Below are 18,627 nucleotides of genomic sequence, written 5' to 3'. Positions count from 1 at the left end.
GGTGTGAATGGGTCTGGCCTCACTGCCAGCATTGCACCAACTGCCACCATATGGAGACATCTCTGCTGATACCGGCAGCCCTGTGCCCTGCCACTGTCCCATATGCGAAGGCCAGAGAGATGTCATCCAAACTCAGCCCAGCAAAGCACTTTAAGAAGGATGCCATATGTGTCTGTGTGCATGGCACCCCCAGTTTGCCACATGGAATGAGTGACTTTCCATAATGGAAGGTAGCATCATGTTCTCCAAAGACTTGAAGGGATAGATGCCCATGGCTTTGAAGATGCAAACATTCACTTGCCTTGCAAGTAAATGGATTCATGAGCTGCAAAGACAGCCTTGTACAAGGATTTTCCCATTAAAACCTGGAGTTCTGCACAGCACTTCAGGTGGAAAACCAGCCATACAGTGACACACAGGAAGGGGCCCAGGGCATGGCCGCAGGTTAGGGAGATGATGAATCTTTACTGTGTGCAGCACACCAAGCTCTGGAGCTGAGCCAAGAGATGTGGTTGTGGGAAGGGTTCTGAGCTGTGGAAACCCACATCCAAAGAGTGAGGGGGTCCACAGTAAGCTGAGCATTCATTCATACCCAAACCATAAACTAAATTACACAAGGAACGCCAAAACTCTCAGAGCCACTGTCGGTCCTACTTGCCACACCCTCTGCTAGTGGAAATTCCCTGAACATTTCTGAGCCATTCACACATCCCTCTCCAGCAACACATTACTTCTGAAGAGGGAGGCACACATGCTGAGTTACATATGTAAGTGAAACCATACTAAGAAAGATCATCAAGGCTGCTTATTTACACCCAGTGTCACTTCTCAGATGTATTTCAGAGAAGAAGGAATGGTTGTGAGTTTTCACAGAGGACAGGGATCCCTGCAATGTATTCCTTTCTCAATTCCCCTTCTGGGTAGAGTGCAACCTTTTCAAAGGAGTAACAGATTTGACAAATTTATAACCAATATCCCTGGAGAATGTCAGGGTTTGGAACAGAAAGGCTCACACTTGCAGTTCGACAGCAGTTTGGTTTCCTGCTAATAATTTTCTTCTTGGATACAAAGGAGCTTGTTTTGTTTTGTTTTGCTGTTTGGAGCAGAAGGATGAGACACTGTTTTGACATTCACTCATAAACAGTACAGAAGCCCAGGCTGGAGCTGTGGCTATTGTCAGTCCTTTCAAAAGCAGATAATTGAGACCCTCCCAAGCTGGAAGCCCAGGCAGGGGGAGCAGCTGCTCCTTTACCTAAGTGGGAAGTGCTCAGCAAGTGGAATCCCAGCCACACTGCCCACATGCAGGGAGCTGTGCCCCCACCTGCCTGCAGCACCTGGTCCCAGAGGGAAGGGTCTCTGAGCCACAGCTCCCTGCACAAAGGCTGGCTACTTCTTCCTGCAGTGGATCCAAGGGCTTGGCCCAGCCATCAAGCCCTGTTTCAGCAAGCGAATTCCTGGGCTAAGTAAATGCGATCAGCACATCGTGTAATCATGAAAAGCAAAGTCCCAGCTGAGGCATAGATCATCATTGCACAGCGTGAGTCTGTAAGTAACACAAATCCCACTCCAAACGCTCTGCTACCCCACTGCCCTGCTTGCACTGAGCTGCTGCCTCAGGGAAGCCCCAGGAGCCAGGTAGCAGAGCAGTATGGCAAGGCACATGGCTCCCCAGGAATGGGACCTGCTGGGTACCAGCCGAGGCTGCTGCCATAAACCACTCTCAGATTCAGACAGTTGCTTCTGCAGGAGGCTCCAAGGTTAACACAGCGACACAGAATCCCTGGGCTTACTTGCAGGAAAACCTCATGTCTTAAAAACCACTGAGCTCTTTTTTAAGTGTAGGTCTCTAGGTGGGCTTTACAAGAGGAACTGTGATCTGAAGGAGGGGATCAAATGCCCCCATAACCTGTCCATTACTCTTCAAGTGCCAGGAGGGAACCAGCAGCGCTGTCACGTGATGGAATACTCTGAATGGGAGGGGATGAGATGGCATGTTCCACTCCAGCAAAGTAGCCTAAGCTCTCTTGAAGGTCCAGTGCTAAGCCCAAGTTAAGGATGCAAGCTCAGCCAGGACCTGAGATCCCAGCTCCTCTGCTCAAGGCAAATGCAGTCTTTTGGGACGCAGGGAGGTCTCACCCTAACTTCTGCTTCCAAAGGTGTATGCCATCAGCCTAGCTTTGGGCCATGAGTAAATATCATGGGGCTTGGTTTCCAGTGGGCAGGCATGTTTTTAGCCTTTGCCTCAGCTGCAAGCATCAGAGGTGAAACGTGCCCACTTCTGTTTGCTGCCTATTTAAAGGACAAGGACAGCAGAGGTGGCTCCTACTATTTGTCCCCTTCCACACCCAGCCAGCCCATTCATTTTGCTCCAGACACTGTCAGATCACTGCAATTAGTGTAGGAAAGCAGGAGGAATGGTGAATACCTACTGTTGCCAGGTAACAGCATCCACTGTGCTGCCAGCCACTTTCATGAACCTGCAGGAAACAGAGGAAGAAATCATGTAAGTCCAAACTTGTCACAGGTGTTCATAAGCAAGGGGAAATCCTAAAACGGCCTACATCACAGGATACCAGAGACAGTCACTTTTGAAGTGAATGTATGCAGGCTATAGGAAACACTGGTTTGGTCAAGAGAACACAATGATGCTCTTCGGTGACAAAGATCCAGGAACACAGGAGTGCACTGATATACTTGCTGCCCAAGGAAGGAAGCTGCATCACCTGCAGCTCCAACTGCCCCCATCTGGCCTGCAACCAAGGGTGGAAGAAGAAGGAGAAGGCTTGTGGGGAGAGATGGGATGTTTGATCAGGCCAGCTGGCAAAGGAGGAAGGAGCAGCCAGCAAAGCTTTGCAGCACACAAACCTCTAATCAGGTCTGAAAAAAAAGAGCAGCAAACTTCAGCCTAAATATAGCTCGGAAACAATCATTCTAACTTTAAATTAATGACGATAGTCAATTATAGACTGGGACGAAAGGGCATCTGGACCCTGTGAAGCATAAGAGGACACTGGCAAAGGCAGAGGTAATAAATCCCTGCGGACAGGAGGGAAGAGACACAATTAGAAATGGAAAAACAATAACGTGCTGTAATAGCACTGATGCGTTCCCGCTCCTGCTGCCCAGCAGTGCAGTGGCTGTCAGTTCCCAGGCTCGCTCTCCAGCTGTGCTTTGTGTCCCTATGACGGGCAGCAGAGCAGTGGCTTTGGGTCCAGCTCCTCCCTGACCATACAGGGCAGCAGGACAGAGCAAGAAGCACACTGCACCACTCATGCAGGGCACCTGGCTCAATGGTGCTGCACACACAGCCACAGCGGGCACCTGCTGGGGATGCTCCTCTGCAGAACTCACTGCTTGCACCGTGCCTGCAGTATCGCTGCCAGCATACCCCAGTCTTTGTGCAGGGACTGAATGCAAAACACCACAACCTCCAGCATCTCTGGAGTGGCAGAAGCAGTGCCTCTGTCTGCTCTGTCTCCTTAGGAAACTAACAGACCTCTTAGTTTTCCTGTTCTGTCCCCATGAGAGTGAAATACATTGACTAGTTCTACCCGTTTTCAAATTTTTCTATTAAAGATGCATAACCACTCGATTTTGCTTTCTGTGTCTATTTCTCTTTCTGTCTTTAAATGGAGATTTTCCTGTTAAATCTTCAAGTCTTGATAATGAAGCTGTGCATGGAACACACTGGATAACTCAAGCTCTGGGAACCTGGATCAGATCAATAGCCAACAAGTGGTACTGCAAGAGCCAGAGATGAAAGCCTAGTGCAGGTGGAGACCCAGCGATGCACAGGTACTCAAATATCCACAGCTTAGGAATGCAGATGTTATTAATCCCTTTATTCCTGTAGCACCTGTGCTGCTCAAACCCTGGATTTTGAGGCCAGTGAAGAACCATGCAGACCTGCAGTCTGACCAGCGCTGGCACACGTCTGTCTGGGATTTCCTGGGCTGTGCGATGTGCACATGTGCAGCACCACGCAGGCAGAGCAAACCAGAGGCTTCCGGCATGGATCAGATCCCTGCACATGTGCCGTGCAGATGCTCCATGCTGGTGCAGTAAATCTGCCATTTCCTAACGCTGGGCTCTGCGAGCACGGCTGAACTCTGAGGTGTACATGCACTGAGTCACCCCTAGGAGCCACGGGACAAGCTCAGCCTGCTTAGGGCAACATCCCATAATTCGGGTGGCAGCACCAGCCACTGCAACATCTCTTGCTGGGCTTCCACGTGGCAGAAACCTCCACACATCCTCAGGATCTGATGGGGCAGAACCTCTGGGTGGGAGAGAATACATCTCCTGTCCTGATTCAATCCCCACCAGTCATGGAGCACCCACTGCAACCTTATGCAAATTGCTCCCATGGCTAATTAGCTTCCAAGTATGTTATTTCTCATCTGAATGTGTCTATCTTCAGCTTCCAGCCACTGGAACTTCCTAGGCTTATTCCTGATACATTAAAGAGCCATCTGCATTTGGAAATCTCTTTCCCATGAAAGTAATTGCTGATTGTCAACCTTGAAATAAAAAATAAATTAAAAAGCCATCTTGTAGCAAAGAACGCAAAGAAGGGAGACAAATGACCACCTCACAGCCTCCCAGTGGCTTAGCACTGTCTGACACCCAGAGCTGGATTTCACAACCATGGGTTGTTCCATCTGGTATGCCCTGGAGAACTACACAAGCCAACTGTGCCATGGCTTGGCTACCAGAAAAGCTGGCTCTGAGAAGCTGGGGCCATGGCCAGGCCCTGCAGGACAGCACACTCCTATCTGTATGGACTTTTCTGCCTCTCCACCTTTCTTATAAGTCAAACGGGGTCATCATCCATCCTGTGGCTCCAGCTGAGCAGCCTACTTCATCTCTGCTCACGTGGAAGGCATCACATACCTCTGCACATCTCTGTAACGTTCCTGGTTCTGTTACATCTTTTCTGAGATGAAATGACTGAGATTGTAGATAGCGATCAGGATGAAGGCACACCATGTACCCATACAGCGCTATCATCTCATCTGCCTATTTTCTTACTCTCTTTGTTCTCCCTGTACAGGTGATGGTGATTGCAGCTTTCCAGCCATTCAGATCCAGTTTCAGTTAGAAAGACTGTCTTAACTCCTTCCCCCTGAAAGAGTAATAGATGGGCAGCTGCAAAATGCCTCATCACATTCTTCACCTCCTGTTTCATTGTATTCATGAATGCATTTCAACATATTTATGAATGCACATCCACAAGCTTAATGGTACGTGAATTTGAGTTTATGCTGCAGTATCCTTCCCTTTGCATCATTAGTTACTTGTCTCATGGCTTCATTTTTTCCACAGAATTCTTGCTCTGGACCCATGCATTATCCTGGTTCAGCCCATGCCACCCCCACAGGGGATACGGCAATGAGAGTTGGCTCTTGGGACCAGCAGACTCCATGGGATCGGGACACCGAGCCACCTTCTGCCACCCTTGATGCCAGCAGTCCTTGGGACCACCTGGGCAAAAGATTATTAGGTTTTGTACTGACAGCATGAGCCATAACACATGTTAGCATCCTAATAGCTTTCCCTCATGCTACTTCTCTTCCAGTGCTGAATATGTGATTTGGTGATGCATTAACCTCGTGTCTGATTCCTAATCTACTGTTAAAATCGTTGTTAAATCTTTGTTAACTCCTTAGAATCCCACTTTTTTTTTTTTTAACTTTTTTTTCCCCCCAGGCAAACTCTGAGCAGTCCTGGGATTCCTGTACCCACAGACGCAGTAGGTAGCTAAGGTGGCCTGCTCTCTGACAGCTCAGGCTGCATGAATAGTCTAATTAACACCTCATCAAACTCAACTGTGAGTCGTGTCTGGAGAAATTCCCTCTTGCACCTGCGCACTCACATTTCCCCATTCCCCATTTGTTGCCTCCTGTGCAGCAGGGATTGCAGAGCCCATCCCTGTGGCAGTGGTCTGCTCTGTAGGGCAGCCCCAGGTGGCACTCACACTCTCTGTGCAAAGTGCTTGCACCCCTGCAGTGAATGGTGTGTTGTCATCACTGAGAAAGGCAAAGCTTGGTGCAGAGAGCAAGGCACTGTTCATGCTGACGCCTCCATCACTGCAGGACAAGGTTTAGACACAAAGAAGAAGCTCAGAGTGGTTGCTAGAAATAACAGTTCAAGAGTAGACTTCAGTGTTTGGAACACAGGACACGCAACTGGGAATTGTGATTTTACATAATGCTTCGCACTGAGAAGCTTTTCTCTGAGCATCTCCCCACTCAGACAACTCAGGGGGCTTTCCCTGGAGAGCGCCTCATGTCAGCTTCTGTTTTCTTCTGTTGAAAATCATTCCCTGCTCTCTCTGAGCTCTTCTTTCCTTCTTCAGCTCATTTCCAACATTTATCTTACCAAAATTCACTTGTGCTCTCTGTGCAATATGGGCTTCTTTCCTCCCAGACTAAGCCAGCCATCCTGCCTTCTGTGCTAGGCTGTCTCATCTCTCCTCTCCAGCCTTAATGGCCACACCATGACCTCCAATTTAGTATCTCTTCCAACCAGCTTGACTTCTGCCTTTCATCACATTGTTTTAAATGAAAGCAAAACTTTGTAGCTCTCATATATCAGAACCGTGGACTGCACACGCTTGATCTGCTCTGCAGCCTTCGTCCCCTGCAAGCACTGCACAGGCCACTCACGGTGCTCCAACAAGGTGGGCAAAGGGCTTGCCATTGAAAGAACCTCCCAAAATGCCCCTTGCAGCTCTTTCTGATCAGCCTGGTGGTCTGGAGAGCAGCCACCACTCTACGTACCCAATTCCCTTTCTTTCAAATATGGATTTCCACCACTCTTCCTACTGCACTGTACACTACAGGCCCACTCCTGGGTCACCTATCAGCCAACATGTGGCTCTGGAGCCAAGAGACCCCCAACCATACTGCTCTCTCATCTCCTTCCCCAGGACCCTGCAGCAACATACAGAGGACAAACACGGCAGCAAGACTTCCCCTTGTCTGAGAGCTCCTTGGCTCCCATTCCTCCTGTTTCCCTTTCTCAGCTGCTGCCTGGTGCTAATAGAATTCCTGCTGCTCATGACTACTACAGCACATTGCAGCTCCCTGAGCTGCTCTCACTGTGCTGAGTGAGCCCTGGGGCAGCAATGCCCACCTGGCATTAGCACGGGTGCAGCCATGGTGCTCAGAAGGGGCTGCTCCCTGGCTGCCAGCAGTGTTAGGGATGCTGGCCTCACAGGTGGGTCAACCAGCTTTATGGGCTCTGTGTGCTGCTGCAGCAGAGCTGAGAATCTGGCCCTTGCTCCCTACTTGCCTCGCCGGGGACTCCATCAGTGTGCTGTTTATTGTTTCTGCCAGATCATTCATGCAGATGTTAATGAATGTGAGACCCAGCTTTGCTCCCAACAGAGTCCCTTCCACACCTCCCCCTGTCCAGCCCTCTGTGCTGGAGTTTCTGTTTACAGTCCTGCAGGGAGTTTCCCCTCTGCTGGATGGTCTTTGAGCCCCCATGGTCCCAATTCCTGCTGCCAGCAGGCTTCCACACCTCCTTGGTTCCTGTAGCTGGCCAATGTCACCTCCAGCTGTCCAAGTCCCTCACTGTCACCATTCCTTTCCCATGCTCCTCTCTTCAGCCTCCCCAAACTCCAGACCTGTCGGTTCTCCTATCCATCAGATTAAGAATACCCCAGCAGACCTACCTCAACATCACTGTCCATTCCTGAGTACCATTTTTACCTAAAGATATGAAAAAGAAACCAAGAAGCTAAAGCCAGAGGGCCAGTATAATCAATGGAAGTCACAGGGGTGTGACCGTGGGATGTATTGGTGGAACAGCATCACAGCACTGAATGGTGCCAGGTGCAGTGTGACTGGCAAAACCTTCCTTGAGGGACAGCAGGAAGGGTAGAAAAGGGCATTTCCCAGAGAGGTCATGAACTCTGCTGGTGAAAGGTATCTGAATCCCTGTGCCGCATGGAGAAAAACTGTGTAACTTGGTCAGAATCAGCATGAGCAATCATAAGCAAAAATGCTTTGACAGTGGCTCTGTGCCATACATTATCCTCTGTGCTGTAATGCTTGAACTGGCCAAGATGGAGCAGTGGTAAAGAAGGGCACGGATGGCGAAAGCACAAGCAGATGCAGCTACCTAATAGGAAGAACAAAGTGGTGCCAGGACCCACCTCCTTCCCCCAAAACCTACAGCTGTGCAGCAGCCTCTAACTGCATCCCTGCATCCCAGCAGGGAGAGCACCTCAGTCTTCCAGCAACTGGGAAATGCTGGAAGTGCTTGGGGAATGGCAGTTGGCACAGCCCAAACGAAACAGCATCACTTACCCTTCCAAGAGAGCCATGACATTCTTCCTGGGCCTCCCAATGTTCGGCCCATAGAGGTTTGCTCTGGAATAGGTGCGGATGAGCTGCAGCAGGCTCCTCAGCTGGATGTAGTCCTTTCCCAGCTGGCTGCCATTCACTGAGCGGCCAATCAAGGTCCGGTAGTTATTGGGCTCTGGGAAAATAAGAACAGATGGGCAAGGCTGTCACACAGCTCCTCAGATCAGTCAGCAGCACAGAACTGCTGAGCAGTGGATGTGGGCCGTGACCACTCTCCTTTGCCAGTTGTACAGAGGCTGTGGGTCTTCTCCTCTAGAGCGAACCCCTTTGGCTATGGGCTGGGTGAGGACCTGCACCTTGCATTACCCTCCTGTGTCCAGGGGCTGCCCGTTTCCCTCAGCACTGAATCTTCTGTGCAGGTCCATGCAGCTGCTGCTCTGCCCTCCCCAGGACCAGCCATGCTACCCTACAGCAGGAGCAATCAAATCCCTCTGAACTTACATCCATAGTGTCCTGGGACTCACAGATATAATCTTCCTAAAGAGAACATTGCTCAGCATTCCCAGGTCCCCCTGTTCCCACACTCACCATTGCCCAGCTCCCAGGAGATGTTGTATTTCTTGCTGGCACTGTACTTCAGCAGGCTGAGTGCATTGGAGCTGTTCCAGGAGTTATTGGGATTTCTGCGCAGAGCATTCAATGCAAAGATCAGGTGAAGGCCAGAGCAGTCAGCAAAGTTATAGAGTTTGTCTAGAGACCTGGCTGGGAAGAAACAAAACACAGCTTGTAATTCAAATGAAAGCCGGTTCCAGGGAGGTTCAAATGATCCTGCTGTCCATCAGACCTCAGCTCCTGTGTGGATGAACTGGGGTCAGGTGCCATCCCTGTGACATCTGTAACTGCAGAAGTGCACCTCACCTTTGAAACTGAGATAGGATTCCAGACAAGGGCTAAACTCCTTCCAGCATGGAACTTGGACACTCTCCACAGCTGTGTTGAAGCTAGGGACAGCATTACCAGAAACAAGAGGCTTTATAATGTCTCTTTTCATCTGCTCCTGGCAAGGAAATATCAGCCTCTTCTGAGCCCATCCCACCTGGCACTACTTCTGGTGTAGTGCTGGGGAGGAGAGGAGCTGCAGAAAGAACCACTGGCTCAGGGTCACCTCCTGTACATTATGTCAGCACCATGGGTATTGCTCCTCTTGGGGTCATCATTGGCTCTGGGTCCTGCCCTTGTCCCCAGCCTTCCCAGAGTGCTGACAGCCATGGAGCCCCAGGGGTGGGGAGGCTGAATGCAGGCTGGGAACTATGGAGCAGTGAGTCCTGGAAACAGCTTGAGCAAGCAACCATGCTGCTTGGCAGCACTCACATGGTATAAGGAGATGATCAGCAATCACAGGAACGTGTCAAGAACAGGCCATGCTTCACCTGACAGAACAATTGCACCATAGGTCTTATACCTTGATGATTTTTAAGGCTTTAGACATGATTGCATATCAGGTTCTCTCTGGCAAGTGAGGTGACCGTGACCTGGACTGGGCTGCAAGAGGAAATGCGCACACTGAAAACCGTTATTGGTAATCTGATGTTCCAAGGAAGAAACCCAAAGGGTGTAGGCAGCCTGCCCTGAATCTTCTTTCACTTTGCCAGTAAAGAAGAGCACAGTCCATACATCAGAGCTGCTAGGGCACTAAGGTGATGCTGTGCACCTCCATGGCCAATGGAGCTGAAGGGGACAGTACAGAGACACAGCATGCTGTGCCACACCACATGCAGGTGGCACGAGAAGCACTGTGACGTGTCCTGGTCCCTGAGAGCCACAGCAAACCTGGAGCTGCCCCTGAGGTCTGAGGAGAGTAAACTTATTTTTAATGCAGCACATTAGGAGGCTCACAGAACTCAGCTGAATTGTTTATTAGATTGCAGCAAAGGCCTGGGAAGACGAAAGGAAAAATGTGGAAAAGAAATTGCTAATCCTCCTACAGCCTTTTTCTTTTTTTCTTTTTGTAATGCTTCTGGTTGTTTAAGTGAAAAGTAGCCGAGTTAGATTAACCTAATGCATTCATCCCACTGGCTCAGGCACATTAGCTGGTTTTCTGGATGCTTAGTGGATTAGAGACAGATACAGTTACTTAATACTCATTTACTTCAGACCCCCGGGCAAAAAGCTGTGCTTGAAATGACATTTCTGTGAAGGGGATAAGATAGACAACCCCATGACAACAGAGAGACAGCAGAAAGGTGTCACCTGCAGCTCCCCTGATAAAAATGAAATCTTTTCACCAGTGCAAAACAGCCGCAGTTCTTAAATGCTACAGGAGAGATTTTGTTTCTCTTTAGGAATCTCCTTAGAGGGCTGGGAATTGATTTTCCATGCATCGACCGGAGGAAACAAGCTGTCTGTTCACCCCAGCACAGGCCCTGCCACTGTGAAATTCTATTTTCCCCACGACACTTACTCTGTTTCTGTTCGCCTGCATACAGAGATGCCACGTGCATTTCGTGCTCTGACACGACTTTCCAAGCTGGAAACCACCATGGGATGATGCAGAAGGGAACCACCAACCCCAACAGAAGACCCTAACGGACCCAATGCCCAGCTGGCACCAGCTGCCCACCCACTGTGCCCATCTGATGTCTCCATTGCAATCAGCATCGAGGTGGAAAGAGCTCTGCCATGGGTCACTAAACCACAGCACAAAGCATATTGTGAAGCCCCTGAGCAGTGTCCAGCCCTTCATAAGTACAAACAGGGCCCAAAGAAATTTGCTATAAATATTTTACTGCCATGACTAGGGATGGCCACATTACTTCTGAATAATGAGAACATGAAGAATCGCAGTATTATTAACAGCTGGCTAAAACTCACTTTGAATTCTGGATAATTGCACCATTTTTTCTTCATCGAACACAGAAAATCTTCCAGGAATTTAACCTTTCCCCAGCTAACAGATCATTAGGCAAGGCTTTCGCAGAGCTTTTCAATAGACAAAGCCATTGTCGTAGCAGAATGAATCTTAATAGAGCAGAACTGGATTTATACGATGCTCTCACTGCCCCTTTCCCCCCTCCACCCACTGCAGGCACACATACTCAGAGAGGGAATAAAGCAAATAAAAGAAACCCGTATACATTAGCATAAGAAAAAGCAACAAAGCACCAACTTTAGGGTGTGTAGGTGCAAAAACCAAGGCAGAGGACATGATTAGCTGCCACTATGGTGCACTGGAGCCTTCTTCTGGAAGCTCACACCCCACGGCCCTAGCACTAGGAGAATTTAAAGGCTGTTTGGGTCTTGCTGATTCTTTACATCCTTGCTTTTAGAGACCTGGACACATCTAAAGGGTGATAAATAAACCATAAACCATGCTACAAGGCATGGCCAGGTGCAGTGGGTGATGGTCCGCTCACATTCCGGCTGCTTGCACAGAGCTCTCACCCTACACAGAGGGAGACAAAAGACTTCAGAATGCAGAGATGTGTCTGTGTGGCCACAAACGGTGGTGGGACTCATGGGGCAAGTATGTCCTGTGGGATTGTTTCCTTTTTATACTGGGCTGAATTTTAACATTCTCTGAAAGACGGATGGCACTTAACTCAGCAGCCTGCCAACACAGAATCTGAGGCACATTAAGACATCTCTGGCAGTTTAAGATAATTGCAAAGAGTTTCCAGTCGTCATTACTGAGTTAAATGTTATACTAGAGACTTTATAGGGAACACAGCCTGAACTGCCATTTGGTTAGAGGGACAGCTCAACAATCTTTGGGTTTGAAAGCCTTCCACATTTTTTATTCAGCTTCAGGAATCCTGCTTTGGCAGGGCGAGCCTGGAAACCCATGTGCACACTGAGCGGGAGCAGGAGCCGGGGTGGTGGGGCACAGCACAGCATGTGGGGGCAAATGCACAGCAGATGAAGCCTTCTGTTTCTAAAGCAAATAAATGCAGTTCTAGGAATAACGATTTCAGCTAATTGCAGGGATCACTTGATTCAGCTTTGCCCATAAATTCTGCCCGCAGCATCCCTAGAGCTCCTCATGCCAGGATTCCCTGCCCCTAGAGCATCCCACAGGAGATAGTAAAGGGAAGGGGTTGGGAAAGAGCTGGCAAAGAGCAAACAGAAGGCCAAAGACAGCTCTGCAGGGAGGGGGCAGAAAGGGCGGAACAGAGTGTTCAGAGAGGAGATGAGTAAGGCGGCTAGGGAGGGCGATGAATGGAAAAAGAAAGGTATTCCCACAGCTAGAGGAACAAGTGGGCACATGGAAAATTCACAGACTGCCACCATTGTCAGCTGAATCCCATTTACACTGTCTCTTTCAGGCTGAACATCCTCAGAAAACCATGTGTGTGGCAAGGACTTGATGTTTTCTTAGCGAATAAATATGAATCAGAAGATACACAACAGGCGATCGGAATAACATCAGACCCAAGGGACAGGCTGGCAAAACTAGCCTGCAGTCTTCCCACGGCTCCTGTCCTCAGGCAGGACAGCCAGAACCCTCATCCACAATGTGCAGAGAGCAGCCTTCATCACCACCAGTGATCAGAAGCAAAGCAGCATCCCACTCTGTCCATATCCACCACGGCTGGCCAAGGGAAGAATTTCTATAGAATCAGCAAAGTTGGAAAAGACCTCCAATTCCATTCTGTGTGCTAAGCTGACCCTTCAAAGTTGCTGCTAAAAGCAAACTGTAAGGCTTTGGAGGATACCAAGCCTACACAGTTACTGGAAACTGCACTCTAATGATGACCATCCCAGCTGGGAAACTGTTTTGTTTTAATTCAGTCTTTTGAAGCATTCTGCTAGGCAGTAAAACCACATTGTGCAAAGATGCTTAAAGATTTGCAGGCAAAATTGTCACCACTAGTTTTTGCTGGCCTCAGACCAATGGGCACTTCACCTGAAGTGCTCCCTCTGCCTCATCAAGCTCCCGACTTCCACCAAAAGGATGGAGGTGCACAGTCCCATCCCATTGCTCTGCTATGGCACCCTGGAGGTCTCCTCTGAGCAACAAGAAGTGCTTTGGCAGAGTCTCACAGTGCTGTAAGGAAGGGGATCTGCTTTCATCCCATCTGAAGAATACCTGAAAGTTGGAGGAACTGGCTTTAATGCTGCCCATCAGTGAAGAAATGCCGCTTTCCATGTGTTAATGAGGAGCTGGAGTTCGCCTCCAGCTGGATGACAGATGGGGGATCTGGGGAGATTCCCCCCAGAGTACCGAGGAGGCCTTGTTCCAAGGGAATTGTCATCATCCCCGGTCTTTATGCAGCTCAACATTGACCCTCGATATTCATTCAAGTCTTTAACTTGATATTTTATTTCATTGCCAATCCAGAGGTGATTATGCCGACCATGTGAGCTAGGTTCAGCCCGTAGCTCTGCTGTACAGAAATAGCAGTCTGGGGGCTTGGTGTCAATCTCTCGCCAATAAGGAGCTTGGCTGACGGCCATGGATTGTGGGCTGAGTTCCCAGCTGGCATATAACTTGGAAGACAACCACGAGGTCTGGGTTCAATATCCAATTGCTAAGGAGTCTGGCTGACAGCCTCATTTTGTGGAATGAATCCCAAATTAATATAATGCTTTTGATACCAGACAAGGGGCATGGCCCTCTTCCAAATGCTGTAAGGGCTCAGATAAAAGCTGTAGGCATTGGGTTCAGCGTGTAAATGGTACCGAGGTCGGATAACAGTCAGGATTGGGATTAATCCTCAGATGGTGAGAAAAACGAGTGAACTCTGAGCTCTGCCTTCGAGCAAAAAGGAGCTCAAATGAGCAGAATAGCTCTGTTTTCCATCCTTGCATGGTAAAGAACTCACAGGACAGTAATGGTTTCGAGGAACAAGTGTAAATTGACATTGAGCTTCAGAAGAGACATGGGATCTGGGTTCAATCTCAAAGTGCTGTAAAGCTGAGATAATGGCCAGAGGGGCAATTTCCAAACCCTCTGTTCTAGCCTTATGCATGGACAGGAACTGAGATCACATTACATCTAGGAAAGATGCTTTCTTCTGCTGCATAGCATAGACTTTTAAAACACTTTCCCTTTTCAATCAGAATGAATCAGGCACCATTTGAACTCTCAGATAAACAGAGGTGGTCAAGAAGAGGTCTGAACAGAGCAATGGAAAATGAGGCTGTGATCACCGCCTGCTCACACGCACATTCAAACAGGGATAAATTTGATACTGTATCCTCTACCTTAAAGAATCTGAAACCACAGACTAGAAGTAAAGCATCCCAAAACAGCCTGTAAGGACAGCAATTGCACCTTCCTAATAACCATGGGTACAAAAGACAAGTGCCACCAAAGCCATTCTGTGTCACTGAGCGCTCACAGCCCACAACAAAGCCACCTTCACCTACACAGGGAGCGAGCGAACACACACCGGTGCTGGGAACGTAACTGCAGATACAACCCAGCTCTGCTGCCAGAACGTTTGCTGACAGAATGACTGTTTTATATGGCTATAAGAGCAGCTATAATCGCAGCTGTCTGAAAAGCAGCAAAATCTATGATGTGTGTTTCTAAATCCAATGACAGCTGGCAGTGCTGCGCTGCAATTCCTTCTTTTACACAGTTTAGCTAAAACACTTCTCCGCGGATCACCCCAATTTATCAACAAACAGCAGTTTCTGGAACAATTTAAAAGCATTCCCAAATAGGCAAGAAGTGGTCAGCTCTTCAGGCACTCAGCAATCTGTGAGCTCCCAGGCAGGAGGCAGCTGGGACGGACGGGAGGCAGATGGGGGAGAGTAGGGCTGTAGATGGCACTGCCGATGGATAAGGCAACAGCAGAGAATTACTCACAGGGGAAAGCATGGCAGCTGAAATGGTTTAAAGCTATGCCAAGGTCCAGACACGAGCCATTTCTGCACTGCCAGGGTTTGGCGTGGACAAGGCACGGGGTGTGCATTGTGCCTGTTCCCCACATCCCCAGTGTAATGTGCACAGCTATTCCAAGGTGCTGTTATTGTTAGGCTGCATTTTTCTTTATAAATGCTTTTTCTTTTTCAACAATGCTAACACTGCATCACGAGGATGGGTGTTTTCAATGCTTTCTTAAAAAAAAAAAAAAGAAAAAAAAAAAGAAAAAAAGAAAAAAGCAAGCTGCAGCATAGGCTGAGCACCATCCTGAGCACAAGCTGTGTGGCTAAACTGGAAGGTGAGTCATACAGGTACAATGTGTATTTCTAACACCTTCATTTAATCCCAGCACAAAGCCTAACCTGGGCAAGCTGTGCACCCAGACCACCTGCTTCTGTTCCCAACATTACTATCTTTCTTTGCTGCCTGATCCTCCGTCACGCGGCAGATGCACGGTTTCCTTTCTGAGTTGCCTTGCGCAGGGACTCGAGCCAGACCCACCCTGCAGCACCCGCAGCGCTGTGCGCAAGCTCCCTGCAGCCCCACATTCATAAACCATGAGTCAAATCCCCCAAAAATACAAGACCTGGTTTGAGCAGAACTTTCATTGCCTTCTCTTTGCTAAAATGGTGGGTGTATCGTAGGACATCCTTAAGCTTTTCTACTACCACAAGGGCTAGAGGTTGATACGCAGCAAAGTAATCGCCTTGTTTCACTGGTTGTTTGCATTGGGCTCACATCCCCATAGGATGCATGGATGGCGTCCCTACGCATACTGAGGAGAAACCCAGAATGCAGAAAAACATCAGACTGTGGGTCCAAAGCACCGTCCCTCCTCCCTGGGAGGAAGAGGGAGCGACCAAAGCTCTGTGTGCACTTTCTAAGCTGGGCATCTGGTATTTTTCAAAACTCTGAAACATTTTAACAGAAAACTGTCCTGAAGGAAAAAGAAAAATCACAAAAAGAAAAGAAAAACCCCCAAAAAACCCACACACACCACCCCACCAAAAAAACAACGCATAAAACCGGAAATGTTTCAATCTGAAATCCTTAATTAAAACCACACTCTTTGGTACATAAAGGAGGAAGTTAAAAAAGAAATGTACTTTTGCACATTACAGACAGCATTATAATAAACACGAAGCACTGCCAAGAAAGAGGCATTTTCAAGGCTAAAGTAGATGCCTCCAGCTGCACTAAAATAATGTCAGAGGGCTTGTCCACATTACGAAGTGTCATTGCATTTGAACACAATAGCGAACAACCAAGCTGGATGGATGGGGAGGACAGCAATTATTGGCGTGGCCGACAGTGCTGCGGCAAGGACCAGAACCCGCTGGGGTCTGTGAACTCCTCTGCCTTCCCACAGATCCCAGACCCTGGTCTTAATCTGTAAAATATTTGAAGGAACTGGCCGCGGCTCTTCCTGCTCCTCCGTTCCGCACGCGGCTGGGATCGGCAGATACGGCTCAGCTGGAGGGACCCGGCTTGGCAGAGCTCTCCCGGCTGATCTCCGGGGAATCTCGTACCAGAGCACACAGGGTGGGGTCCGAACCCGACTTTTGAGGCATGAGCAGAAGGCCGGAAAAGGCCGGTGTCAGAGCCTGACGGCTGCACGAGGCAGCCGGCAAGCACAAAAGTAGTGCAGAAGTCAAACTCAGTGCTTGGGCAGGATGGAATGGATTTCTCGTAAAAGTATCCACCACTGGCTTAAAGTCTGCTGCACTGAAAGCAGCCTGGACCCATAAAAATGTCACAGATACTACTTAATGTCTGTGATCCAAATAAGCACCTGGCTTCCAGTCCAGACTTGCCCGTTTCGATCCCAGCAAGCAGGTCTTCCTATATCTACCATTGCCAGGTGGGATTTTATTCCTTCTGGGTGGCTCAACTTTAAGATCAAACCGTATCTAAATATATTTTCATTAAACAGCATTTTCATTTGCAGCTTTTCAGTGTAGAATCATAGAATTGTTAAGGTTGGAAAAGACCACTAAAATCATCTAATCCATCAGTCCATCCCTACTGTGCCCACTAACCACATCCCTCAGTGCCGCATCTCCATCTTGAACACCTCCAGGAACGGTGACTCTATCAGCTCTCTGTGCAGCCTATGCCAGTGCACAACCACTCTTTCTGAGAAGGAATTTTTCCTACTATCTAATCTGAATGACTCTGGTGCAACTTAAGGCCATCACTTCTCATCCTATTGCTGTTACCTGGGAGAAAATGCTGACTCTATTTCACCACAAGCTCCTTTCAGAGTTGTAGAGAGCAATATGGTCTTCCCTGAGCCTCTTCTCCAAACTCAACAATCCCATTCCCTCAGCCATTCCCCATGAACCTTGTGCTCCAGACCCTTCACCAGATTAGATGTCCTTCTCCAGACATACTCATGTGCCTCAGTGTCTTTCTTATGCCAGAACTGAACACAGCACTCATACCTTCACAGCAATGCAAGTTCTCCAAACTCTCAACCAACCTACAGTTATTTGCTGTCCTAACCAAGTCATAACAAACCAAAGCTGTGTGCAATTTTTGGTGTCTCACGAGACAATATTGATGTGCAGTATCAAGGAAGGCAAAGAGAGGATGATGCAGAAAGCAGTGAGGAGGAGGAGGCACCACCGTGATGTCTCCAACCCAGTAAGAAGCTAAATCTGAAGGGAATCACCTGCAAAAGCTGCTGGGTGCTCTCTAACAGAGGGCTTTGAGTAAGGGATATTGGAAGAGAAAAACTCAGAGTGAGAATAAAGGAGCAGACATATACTGTGACCAAAAGTCTATCTAAAAATGCCGAAAGAATGACAAATAACTAGGAACACTTTAAAGCCTTCATATACACCAACAACATTTACTTTCACACATGCTTCATGGGAAGACGTTGGAGGGGAATACTGATATAAAAAGATATAACTTGCTGGGGAACAGGAAATAGGAAGGCTGTTTTTGTACAAGGAATAATTTGGGCTTCAAAAAGAGATAAGAAACAGACTCTGCATGTTACCAGGAAGAGAGAGGGAGACAAGAAGTGTTCTGCTAACCAGAAATGAGGCATGGACAACAGCTTTTTGACCATCTGACTGAAGGAGCCAAATAACTGGAGTTCATAGGAACAGGTCATTTTAATTACCCTGGCATCTGCTAAAGTTTCAGCCATGCCAAGCTGCTGGAACGCAAGGGGAAAAGCTGCTCTGGAGATGGGGGAGAGGAGCAGGGGACAGCATTTTTCTTACTTGGTTATTCTTGATATAGAATGTTGTTTAATAGTCCAAAGCTGGAAGCAAATTGGAGTGAAAGTGGTTACAAAACCATAAAGCTCAGCAATTTAAGACTGTGAAGGAACAATAAAAACGGATTAAAGATAATGTATTTCAAAAAACTCAAATTTGAACAAATTCAGGGCACAGGTCAAGAGGATCTCTGGGGAAGGGAGTTTAA

General features: G+C 48.3%; 1 protein-coding gene across 12 annotated transcripts in view; it reads right to left on the bottom strand.

The window, feature by feature from the left end:
- Positions 1–18,627, bottom strand: part of HPSE2 (heparanase 2 (inactive)) — an 84,445-nt gene that overhangs the window by 14,103 nt on the left and 51,715 nt on the right. For 11 of the 12 annotated variants that reach the window (XM_032445574.1, XM_015867085.2, XM_015867095.2 and 8 more), the window contains 3 exons: positions 8,904–9,077; positions 8,319–8,490; positions 2,430–2,477 (listed from right to left, as the gene is read on the bottom strand). In XM_032445574.1, coding sequence (XP_032301465.1) covers positions 2,430–2,477; positions 8,319–8,490; positions 8,904–9,077 — 394 coding nt within the window. The remainder of the gene's footprint in view (positions 1–2,429; positions 2,478–8,318; positions 8,491–8,903; positions 9,078–18,627) is intronic. The other variant, XM_032445576.1, reaches the window with a different exon arrangement.

This window comes from Coturnix japonica, chromosome 6, assembly GCF_001577835.2.
Source record: "Coturnix japonica isolate 7356 chromosome 6, Coturnix japonica 2.1, whole genome shotgun sequence".
Lineage (NCBI taxonomy): Eukaryota > Metazoa > Chordata > Aves > Galliformes > Phasianidae > Coturnix > Coturnix japonica.
This window is presented reverse-complemented; position numbering and strand designations above follow the sequence as displayed.